At 32.8% G+C, this 12702-nt stretch overlaps 1 protein-coding gene across 9 annotated transcripts; it reads right to left on the reverse strand.

Annotated features, from left to right (window-relative positions):
- Positions 1-232: 232 nt before the first annotated feature.
- On the reverse strand, positions 233-12170 carry LOC110098597 (cytochrome c oxidase subunit 5C). 9 transcript variants are annotated; one of them, XM_028698362.1, is made up of 5 exons: positions 11963-12170; positions 11448-11490; positions 11213-11265; positions 1034-1079; positions 233-656 (listed from the first exon to the last, which is right to left on the reverse strand). In XM_028698362.1, exon 5 carries the CDS (start codon positions 623-625, stop codon positions 431-433), a length of 195 nt encoding a protein of 64 aa, XP_028554195.1. In that variant the 5' UTR covers positions 626-656; positions 1034-1079; positions 11213-11265; positions 11448-11490; positions 11963-12170; the 3' UTR covers positions 233-430. The 9 variants fall into 9 exon arrangements, with proteins under 9 accessions (XP_028554195.1, XP_028554193.1, XP_028554190.1 ...); XM_028698360.1 differs by lacking the exon at positions 11963-12170 and adding an exon at positions 11603-11832; XM_028698357.1 differs by lacking the exon at positions 11448-11490.
- Between the last annotated feature and the right edge of the window lie 532 nt (positions 12171-12702).

Below are 12702 nucleotides of genomic sequence, written 5' to 3' on the forward strand. Positions count from 1 at the left end.
AGTGGTCTTAGGAGAGGGTTATGTAATACAGATCAGTTCTGATGTGACACTTAGTGATATAATGGAATTTACAAAAGCGCAGCAAAATAACAGCTAAAACACAACAAATATCCTACTAATTGAAAAATAATGCCCTTTTGCAGATCATCATTGGCTAAATGAATGCGGATTCTAAATATTCACAACCTAATAGACATTACTAAACTTGAAAAAGATTACCTGACATACAGAGAAAAAGGAAAAATCGTAACACATTTATTCACGCATTAGCAATGTTATATACGCACAAAAGTAAAAATGAACTTCCGAAAGCATTGCACACAGGCAAGACATCATTCATGTTCAAAGCATAAATGCAGTTTTAAGAGTTGAAATTATTGCATATAGCATAATGTAAGACCCATGCAGCTTCTAAATGACACAAGGAAATCTATTCTTCTGGAACAACGACGCTGATCTCGCCCTTGTCGAGCATGTCATAAAAGGCTCTAGTTTTTCGCTGCTCATTCCAGTGGTGCATCTTCCACAGCCCACCTGCCAAAAGCCCTAGAGTTATCCCAATGCATATCTCCTTAACAACACTGGGGCCCTTGAGAGTGGCATGAGCAATCTTGTGCGCAGCCATCCTTCTCTTTCTTAAGTACCACAAAGACCACCTAAATGATAAAGTGAAGCAGAAAAAATTGGGGGCAAAAACCATTCAGAAATAAGTCAAAATTTACGCATGAAAACATGAAGTTCAAATGAAAATGCAAGACTAAGGTTTTGTTTGGGACAGCTTTCTTACTGCTTTTTAAAGCATCTTTTTAATATAATTTTTTTTTTTAATTTTTAAGAAGCAATAAAAAAGCTATCCCGAACGAAACCTAAGACTTCATTTGGGATGGCTTTCGTACTGCTTCTTAAAGCAGCTTAATTTTTATAGTAGAAAACTGTTTTAAGAAGCAGTAAAAAAGCCGTCTCAAATGAAGCCTAAAACTCCCACATAGGCATAACCAGTGGTTAAAAGCAAGTGGCGGCAATATATGACTACCACTTTCTATTGCCAACAAAATTTCATCAACATCCAAGATATGTTCCTGCCAAACAATTTTAAGGTCATATATGGAGGCAAACTGCCAATGTCTAAATCAAATGGTTAAGAATTTTAAAACAATCAAAAAAATCAAAACCTATATTAAGGTCGATGATAATCAATGAGAATAAGATTGGGATATTTAATAGATTTAAGTATAAAAGTACTGACGTGAACAGAATTACCGATGGTGTTCTAAATCAAAAACATACTATGCTCCTCAAATTAGAGTATAAAATTTTTTGGAAAACCTACTTCAGAAAGAACAAAATGTATCATTACAATGTACAAAAGAGAATAATATAAAAGAGAATAATATAATTGATGGTGATTCAAATGGATATTCATAATAGTAATATGAGTTTAGGAATATCAGTTGGACTAGCCTAGCCCAGACCCTGATGAGTTTGGGGCCCTGAAGCCCAAAACCAAAATAGGAGTGATCAGCCCCTTTAAATATAAGGATTTTTTAATGATCAAGGAATTTAACCATAAGCAACAAGAAAATAATGAGCCTTATTGGGATCAATTTGGTACAGTTTTTTCACTTCTTTATTTTTCATAATGCTGGAATACTTTTATAGGGTTACTTTTCTTTTTTATTACTTTTTTAAGAAACATAAGAGGAAAAAGCTGCTTTTTGCAACTAGATTTGCAAGAGTGTTGGCTGCAAAAAAATGCTGTCAAACTTTTTCAAACAACCACTTTTTTAAAAAAGAAACTATTTATAATATCTACATCAGCATTCCAAAAACTATATTTTCTACAACTCTACAATTATATTTGCATGAAGTTGTAACCACTCCAAACGGAACCTTAGATTGCAAGAGGCTGCTAGTGACTGCTACTTTGAATAAATGCCTATAAATTTAAGTGTTAAATTTACAACCGGAGCAGAAGCAGATTTTTAATATAGCATTTATGCCCTCTAGTGTATAGAATATTTCAAGAAAAACTATATACATATCCTCTGTTATATAATTTTTATGAAAACAAGATTTCTAAAAAATTCTTCTTGCTTTCAAAGACCTGCCTTGTGAAGTTCTGCAAGAAAAATCTTAATACAAAAGAAAGATCTATGTAGTTATTTAAGAGATTTAAGGGCTAAATTTTCATTAAAAATTTAATCGAAAAAAAAGGGATTTAAGGGCTATTTAAAAACAACAACAACAATCATTTATCCCACTACGTGGAGCCAACTATTTAAGGGCTTTCTAAAGGGATAATTTTTCTTAAAGGGTTGTTTGTTTTGTTAAAAAAAAAATGTGAAGTAGAAATGTGATTTATTTGAAATGTTTGGAGTTATTTGAATTAGTTCAAAATAATTCACATATTTTTTTTTTTTTTCATTTTGGTCTAAGCAAAATGAATACAATGAAAACCCAACAATATATTCAAAAACCAGCTAAAGTCATATGAGTTTTGAATACATTAAAAATGAACTGTATAGTAAATTTGAAACTAACTAAAATTTTAATGTACTTTTCTTATGCATCGAACTAAAACCACTGCATTTAAAACACTATGTATATACACCTATTGGCCTTCTCAGATGTTTTCATAGATAGCGACAGGATCATGACAAGGCCATCCTTTTCCAGGATTAGCTGCCTTAAAGGACTCACCCATAGATACCCGGGTAACTCACCAAAGGAGAGGCAATCACTTGCCCGCATGCATCTAGGAGCTCGCCCTACGCTAGGCGACCATGAGGTTCCTTGCTAAGCAAGCAAATCAACATTCATCTCAATCAAGTTCTTACTTTCTAAGCTCACCAAGCTTATTTATGAGAAAGTGCCAACCTCCATGACTCCTCACTCCTTCGACTACAACTTATACTAAATTCAAAAACTCATCACCCCCGACAACATCCCGACTCGACTTCCTTCACAAGGCAACACAGAATCTTCTATGTTACTCCCCGACTATTGGTCCACTTCCTCTCAGGACTCACCCTATGCCTATTTGCCACCTCCTGAGCTCGCTCGATGGCAGGCAACTCACCAAGTCATTGACTACGTACTCATGTAGCCAATCAAGAGACTCCACGCATCTGAGATTAATGTGTAGCATTGTAAGAGTGCTTTTTGTGTAGCCTTTTTGATAGCCTGCAAAATCCTATAAATAAATGGCAGTGAGGAACAAGTGAAAGAACTTTTCTGAATGACTTTTTAAACCTCTTGACTTTCTAAGCTTTAAATTACTTCAATATTCTTAACTGAGATAGAGAAGATTTTACCAACTTATTCTCCTCCAATCTGCATTCTATACTCTCTAATCTCATCAACAGGTTCTCAAGCTCACCAGGATGATATGATACTATGTCAGGAATCATCTGCCGGAGAAAATTAATTTCAACATCCTCTTAGGTACGATGAGCGTGGATCGATGCCAATGACAAAAAATTGCTTCAACTTTACGAGCAACCTCAACAAGAACCCTAAAAAAGTATGGAGAATGCCAAATTTACTCCTAGTAGCATTCTGCAAGAGATGGAAGAATTTCACAACACACTACACAGTCTCCAACAAAGGCAATCACAGAATAGATCCTTTCACTCAGCAGCTCCCCAGAGGGCTCAAAAAGAGCACTCACCTCTACACCTCATCCTGATTACATTCACACATGGACAAGTGATGACAACTGCATGACTGAGCGAGCCAGGAGGAAACCAGAACTAATCAATACCTTCTCCAAGGCGATTATCAAAGACAAGCTACCTACCAAATTCATGGTGCCTCATTTGGAATCGTACTGAGGCAAGTCTGACCCCACAGATCAAGTAGCAACTTTTGAGTCTATGAGCTCCCTGACGGACATAGATGATGCCCTCAAGTTTCATCTCTTCTTCATGATACTTAAAGAGTCGAGGCTAAGGTGGTTCACTCACTTTCCTCTGGGAGTGAACACCTCCATTTTTATTTCAAGATAATGTTTGTCACACAATTTGTTAAGGCTAAGAGATGGATGACACTAAAAGGAAATGAGGGAAAGGACTATTCAAGTTTTCTGTAGATGAAAGTATGATATTGATATTCCATTTAATGCAGTGAGATATGACAATTTCCCTACTATAGTCGAGGCACTTGGACAGTTTGGACCTAAAACGAAGCCTCCTATATATCATGAGGTATGAGTTACTTGTTTGAAGAAAGAGGTTGAGCATACACATGAAATATTACGATGTCATCAAGAAGATTGTGCACAGCATAGTTGTTCTCTAATGATAGATGCATGAACATCAAGGAACGAAAAAGCTTAATAATTTTTTATTGTGAATTGTTCAAGAGGTTCCTTATTTATAGAGTCAATGGATGTCAGCCCTTTTTCCAAGAATGTTATAAAAATATTTGAACTATTTTGCAAGTACATTGAGATTATTGGACCACATAATGTGATCCAAGTTGTTACTAATAATACAGCTGAAAATGCTCTGGCAGGTTAGTCATAACCTAAACCTACATTATTTCATATGAAGAATAATTTTTTTTGTGCTAACATAAATTCCAATCATATTACAAGAAAATTATTAATGGACAAATATCCTCACATTTATAGGACTCCTTGAGCTGATCACTGTTTGGATTTAATAAAAGAGGATATTTTCAAAATCCAAAAGTTGAGGCGATGCTTTGAAAAAGCAATGACAGTACACAATTTTACATACTCTAGGCATTGCTTACTTGATTTAATGAGGTGCACAAATCAAAGAGTACTTGTCAAACAGGCCAGGACTCATTTCGCAACAGCTTTCTTGACGTTACAATTTTTTATTAACAATTGAACTTGAAGAAAATATTTACTTATGAATAATTCATTTTGGATCCTTGTGCAAAAGAGGCTAAAGCAAAGCAATCTCAAGACAATCTTGCAGTAGTTATTTTGAAATAGTATTGTGTATGCCTTAAAAATAGTTGGGCATTTATTGAAGATTCTTAGATTGGTTGATGGAGGGAAGAAGTCCCCCAATGGCATACATATATGAAGCAATTGATATAGCAAAAAGAGGTAATTACTATTTAGTGACATTGATAAATATGATCAGATTTTCAACATAATTGATAGAGAAGGACAATCACACCGATCTCTACATGTTGCAGTACATTTTTTAAATCCTAAATATTTCTTCAATAACCCTAAAATTGCCAAGGATAAAGAAATAGCTGATAATCTTTATTAAGGTATAGGAAGATTAATGCTATCTACCATCATATTTATAATCAGCATTTGATTCCATAATCTCTTTTATACAATAATTTATCACTTTATCATTTCTAATTTTATCACACATCCACCATAGTATAATCAATTTTGTCATATTCAAGTTAGCTATAAGTGATTTGTTTTTTGCTCAACCCTTAAATCTTTACAGTTTAGTTGGTCTAATTATAATTTTATAGAATCTACCTTTCTCATGATTCTCTTGTTATTTGGCACCACTTAGGCACCTCCATTTTAGTAGGCATTTTCAATCAATGCTATTGTGATATCGCTAATTTCTTATATTAGAATGGCTATGCTTACATATGTCACACAAGTATCACTGCATTACAAAATAATAATTAATTATCAATTTTGATCTACTTATGTTATTGATCTTGCACTATCTCTTTATTCAATTAATTCTATTCCTCTTTTTGTCTTAAAATTTCCTTAATCATTCATGCTTTTATATTTGTCATCTGGAAATAACATAATCCAATGCATTTGAAAATAACATAATCCAATGCATTTGACTATTAATATTTTTCTAAGGGGAAATTTACGTACATACCACTTTATAACATCCTATTTACATATCTAACACCTAAAATTTTAATATTACATGAATACCACCCTATATTATTTTAATATCAAATATACCACTTACATTTCTTTCCTACCACTCATATATTTCATTTCTACCACTCATATTTGGTATGAAAATGAACTATGGGTGGTATGTATGTAATATTAAAGTTTTAGGTGTTAAATATGTAAATAGCATAGTATTAAGTGGTATGTATGTAAATCTCCCTTTTCTAAGTTACTTCATAACCAATAAAAAAACTATATACTTGCTCATCATTGATGCAATTTTATTGTGATATAAAACTATATAGTGATATAGTGATCATTTCTACTTCAAATAGTAGGTTATGTTCAATTATACTTATATTAAATAATTTAGGATACATGTAAATCACATATTTTCTTCTTGACAACTACCCAATCAATTTTTATGATCATTGATAATATGCCTTTCCATGATAAAAAAAGGCCATATATATAAGTTCCTTCAATCCTTTCATTGCTTTAGATTCCTTTTCATTAAATCTCTTAGCACAAAAAGTTATCCATGAATTTGATAGTAAAGGAGATAATCAATCGGATTACTCACCTCTATGAAGTCCATGAGAATAAGCTTCACTCACAATTTGGGCATCATTACATGAAAGGATTAGGAGATAAAATCAGATGATTTTGGATTGCCCAATTTTTCCATTGGTGGATAATGATTGTTAGATCACATTATAGATGGCAAAGATGACATTGGCATGAGTTTATAATCATGATCAGAAGATGGTCATGGACAACATATATGGATGATAAAGGTCCCAAAAGTTGAAACATTAGATCAAAATCTATGATGCACCGACACTTCTCCTCAAAGAGGCGTGCAGTGTCCGACACGTATCCGACACGACACGCATCCGAAGCTCCTCCAAAACATGTCAAATTCAGCCACCGGACTCCGGATCTTCTCCCTTGCTACTCAAATTCATCTAAGAATTTTGACGATGGTGAACTCTTCCCCAAGTTTCCTATTTTCCTAGTTTATTTTCAATTGGGGTTCTATTTTGACTCACAAGGTTCATGTCAAGCTCTTCACCGCTAAAGCCTAGTAATTAGAAGAGTTGTGTAAGGGATCTTTCATAGCCTAATCTTATTGTTAGTTTTGGAATTTCTCGTTGAAACCACTCATGTATGCAAAGTAAGATTTAGTTGACTATTTAATGATCTCAACCTCTCGCATGTGTTTAGACCAAAGCTATGTTATCACCTTATCATTTTTATTTTGCCGTTTATCATCAAGAGAAAGCTTATAATTATTGTGCTCTAAAATTTAAGCGTGCAAACTTCCTTAATTTAATCATCCATGCTAATACGTTTCACATCATAATTTTTCTGGGATTTTCCAGTAGACTGATCTTTTTGTGGAGTTTATTTAGGAGTAGATTAGATTTTATCCTCCGCTGAAATTTTCTATTTAAATACCATAATCCCTACAATGAAATCTATCCAAAAACTCTTAAGAAAAAGACAACTCTCTCTTCTCCCGTCACTATCCCCATATCAGTTTTCATGCCCTGTCATTTATAACTAAAGATGTTGCGGTCTGTAGCAGCAGCCACAGATTGTAGGAGGAAGCGCCTCGGGTTTGATGGATCTATGCTGCGGATGTCCAATAAAGCTTCGCCATTTTTTGTGTTCCTCCCTGCTGCTGTTCTTTTATATTTTTGCTGCTGTTATCTCTGTTGGCTGCTGTTGTTCCATCTGTTGCCAGCTGCTAGAACCGAAAACATTTCTGGCTGCTGTTTCCAGAGAAAATCCAGAAAACATTTCTGGCATGCTGTTAGGAAGAAACGAGGAGTTCTGGGATGTTATTTCAAATTACTTAAAATTCTTATACTTCAAAAAAAAAATATTGCTATAAATTAACTTGGTTTAGTTTATGTTCTTTAAGATAACATGAAAGATTATACAAAATTAATTATATTATAGGGGGCATTTCTATATAACAATTTGATGCCGACTAGTTAGAATCTGTATATCCCCTCTATAACAATTTGAAGCCGACTAGTTAGAATCTGTATATCCCCTCTAGCAATTTTATAGCATTTACCACAAGCTGCGAGATTCATAACTTAATGATTTTGAATCATCTTTTTTATATGTTGATGCTGTAATCTAAGGGAACTCTTGGTAAGTGATTAACTGATTATTTTTGTTATATATTGACTTTCTTATGATTCAACTTTACTTTGACAAGTTCAAATAGTTTGTAAAATGCTAGCTACCTTAATTTTCATTATTAATAAATTTGAAACCTGTAGCTTATAATATGTAGTTCATTAAAGAGTAATTTCAGCAAAAAAAATAATATTTGGACTTGTATCTAACTTGTAGTTTTATAGAGGGGATGTTTTATTTGATGAAAAGTAAGTGGAAAGTGTTGAGTCCAAGTTTGCCTGGTGGATTATGCTTGGCTTTACTAGCAAATCAGTCTAGTGAGTTTGATAATCTGTTGGTGATAATGGAGAGTAGATAATTGAGAGTAGAAAAAAATAGGCAAGTAAAATCTTCAATATCTCAATCAAGCATACTTGTTAATGGTGAATGGCACATCACAGTGCAAAGGCCCCTTTAGAGGCATGGCGCATAGCGCACGGAGCGGCCTGTGCCATTTTGAACATGGCATAAACTATATAATAATTGTAAAAAATAAGCATGAATATGAAATATCATTGAACTGAAATACAAGCTATCATTAATGAAAGACAGAAAGACAATCATAATCATGCAGTCATAGATAAGTTCAAGTAAAGAGCATCTTAAATGTCTTATAATTAAAAATATTACAATCTTTTTTTTTTAAATAATGATTTAATAAGAATTTAATCTTCTCTTCTGAGGAATCATCATAATTAACAAATTTCAAAAAAGCTTCATTATCTTCATAAACATTGTCTCCTATTTCATACTCTCCTTCATCACCCTTCTCCTCCTCATTCTCAATAGCAACAACGTTATGCTCAAAAGAAAATTCCTTTTCATTTCTTTTAAATCTCTCCCGAATGTTGCAGCTTTTATCATAAACATCAATAGCCTTAGCAACACTTGACCAAGTTAAATCTTCTTCTCCAGCAATAAAGTCATTTTTTTATCAAACTCATCATCTAATTTTCCCGTTAACCACTCATTTGCGTTGTCTATCTAAGTCAAATAAATAGGATCAATCACATTACGATAATTGTATCTCTGAATCAATGCTCTATTATATTTTATATAAACTAAATCTTTTAAGTGGTCATGATCCAATTTGATTATTCATTTGCTATGAAGCTACTATTGAAATATTATTACATTACTATACTATGAACGTACATTAAAAAGCATCACATTCTTTGTATAAATACTTACATATTAAAAAATACTCTGATTACGTTCGCAGCCGGTTGAACCACATGTTAGACTAAGGACTTTGATAACAAAATTTTGTAAATTGGGAGCTCCTTGGCCATATGTCAATCACCAATTAACTGGAAGAAATAATTTTTTTTATAACCTTGCGAATCAATCTTCATTCTATGCAAATAAATTATGTGTGTTGCTTCATTAAAAAAATCAAGCACGTCATAGACCTTCTCTATATTACTCCATTCATTTTCTATGGGACAGTTATGATAAGTTAATTTCCTCTCATTATATGAAGTGAATGTCTCCCTTAACTTAAAAATCACAGTAAGCATGTTGTAGGTTGAATTCCACCTTATTGGATAATCCATAATTAATTTAATAGTTGGCAAATGAAATTGAACATTAGCAAATCTAAGTAATCTGCCTTCCGATGCATTCAAAAAACTAATTATATCTCGATTTTTTTCCACAACAAACTCAACACTTTATTACCATCTTAAACTATCAAATTCAAGATGCGGGCACAACAACAAACATGAAATATCCTTTCTCCGAAAAATAATTTATTCCTTACATGAAAATTATGCTTTAGAAGTTTAATGGCACGATTATTATTAAATGCATTATCAACTGAAAGTGTAAATAATTTATTCTTCAAACCCCATTCATCAAGTTTCTTGTAGAAAATATCAACAATTTTTGTAGCTATGTGAGGAGAAGGCATGTAAAGGAAACTTAATATACGCTTTTGCAACTTCAAATTTGAGTCCGCATAATGGTATGTGACTACCATATAAGATATTCATTGGTTCTTAGACTTCCAAATGTTTGTTGTAAAACTAATTCTATTTATGCTTTTCAATACATTCTAAAGTTTTTTTTCACCTTCTCATAAACTAGCATAACATCACTACAAGCTGTTGTTCTTGAATATTTCAAAAACTAGGGAGACATTGACTTAAAAACAAGATTAAAATCAAACTTTTCCACAATAGAAAATGGCTTTTTAGTTTTTATTGATCAAAATGTAATGAGCTATACTCTCTCTTACTTTAGAATTGTCATAAGAAAAGGTGGTCAAACTAGCACTCTCATGTGAGTTGTCAGCAACAAAATCAATTTCCTTAGGTTGAAAATGAAGTACTATTTGGTTTCTTATGAAATGAATCCTAGCCGCACAACAATCAAGATGACATCTAAATTGTGTTGTCGACCATGTAGTTCCTATGGAAAGGGCCTTCATACAATGAATACATTCCCCTTTCTTCTGACAATTAGGAAGTTTTATTTCCTTAAACTCATCCCAAACAAATGATCTCTTCTACCCTTTTTTGTTGTAATAGGATTTGCATCTTCATTCTGAGTACATGTGCCTACACCATCCCCTTCTACACCTTTATTTTCCTCCACCACAACATTATTTTCAATCAACCCAACATTTGCCTCTACACTATAAATGGTACTTCATCAATTGTCTCCAAAATTATTTCCTCACTAATATTATCTTCAACAATTGATTCGGGTGACATTCTAGAGTAGATACATAAACCATAATGAATAACACATATAAGTTAATTCAAACATTGACTTAACAATAATTCTAAAATAAAAAAGATAATTGTCAGGATAAAATGAAAGTTGGCTAGAATGTGAATAATGTTACAAGGAATATCCATTAAAAATTATGATAAAAATCGTTGAAAAACTTTTCTCCCAAATGAAACCTAAATCAAGACATCCTAAAATAGATATGATTACATAAAAAATAAATTTTAGAACTAAAAAATAAGTAAACCAATGCATAAAAATAAAACAAAATATAAAAGTCCTTTAACAAAAAACAAGACATGTAAAAAAAAGCATAAATTAACTAAATCATAAGTTAATAGACACACAGTCTTAACATCAAAACTACAAATTACAGTAACTCAAAATATAACATAAGTTCAGTGATACCTTTTCTTTTGAACTTGAATATCAACCTTTAAGATCACTTCTTGTAAACAGATCTGAAGAAAAAAAAATTGAATAAAGATCAAATAACCCGAGATAAACAGATCTTGAGAAAGAAAAACAACTGAATAAAGAGTCAGCTAACCCAAGATTAACAGATTTAAAGAACGAAAAAACATAACCAAAAAAAAAAAAAACTGAATAAAATCTTTAGTTATAACACAAGTTTAGCAGCTACCTCTTCTTTTGAACTTGAATATGAACTTTCAAGATCAGTTCCCCTAAGAAGGTGTTATAGAACAGAAAAAATATATAAAAAACTGAATAAAGAGTCACCTCACCCAACATAAACAGAAAAAACATAACAAAAAAATTTATAAAAAAAGAGCATACAACAGAGATAAGAAATCCTAATCGGAGAACCAAGCTAGCGACCGTCACGAGACTCCCAACTGCCAAACGACCGGAAAACCGTTGTCTCTCCACCCGCCGAGTCACCTCTCCTGCTCTAGCAAATGAAGGACGGAAGACGACCCAGATAGAGAAGCCCTAGCACACGAACGGTATGCCACAACTCCGCACAACCCAGAAAAAAAACTAAAGGGCTGTTTGGTATCGGATTTATCGTTGGATTTAAGTCGGATTTGCGCTAAATCCAGCCAAACGGTTTTACAGCGCGCGTTAAATCCAGGATTTACTAAATCCCTCGGTTCGGTGGATTTAACGGGATTTAAAGAGTGGCGGAAGACTTACCCGCGGCGCCCGTGTCGCCGAAGCTCAACAGTCGCCGAACAAGCGCGTGAAAGGGAGAACCTTCACAGCCAGCAAGCTCCCGTTGTTGCTTCCGATCAAAATGTCGTAACTTCCGACCCGACAGGAAGGGAAAGTCGTGTCGAACAGCCACGAAAGAGACGAAGTAGCGACGCACGCAATATCTACACCTCCTGCAAAGCAACGAAGCCGAACAGAACGACGAAAGGAAACGATGAAAGGCAAACCCTAGACACCTCAAAGTTATTATTGATTAACTTAATTAATATAATTTAAATAATTAATTAATTAATTGTATAATTAGTGTATTAATTTATTGTCTAATTTAACTTAATTGACTAATTAATGATATAATTAGCAATAAAATATTAATATAATTAGTTTATTTAATATTGCAACTGATATTTCGGTCAATGTTAGTTTGTAATTTGCTTTTTATTGAATTTTCGGTCATTTTATATGAACTAAAATTTATTTTATTATGTTTTATGTAATGATCTTGATTTCATAAATATCTCATTTAAATTTAAATCCCTAACCGCTATAAATCCTGATATATGTTATCAAACAATTTCTCATGATTTAACAGGATTTAACATTTAGCATACTAAATAATTTTCAGGATTTAACACATAAATCAGGAAATATTAAATCCCATTAAAGTTAAATCACACTTGTTGCCAAAACAGCCTTAACTTTATTAAATATAAAATATTAAATTT

Source organism: Dendrobium catenatum, unplaced genomic scaffold (genome assembly GCF_001605985.2).
Source record: "Dendrobium catenatum unplaced genomic scaffold, ASM160598v2 fragScaff_scaffold_124, whole genome shotgun sequence".
In the NCBI taxonomy this organism is placed as follows: Eukaryota; Viridiplantae; Streptophyta; class Magnoliopsida; order Asparagales; family Orchidaceae; genus Dendrobium; species Dendrobium catenatum.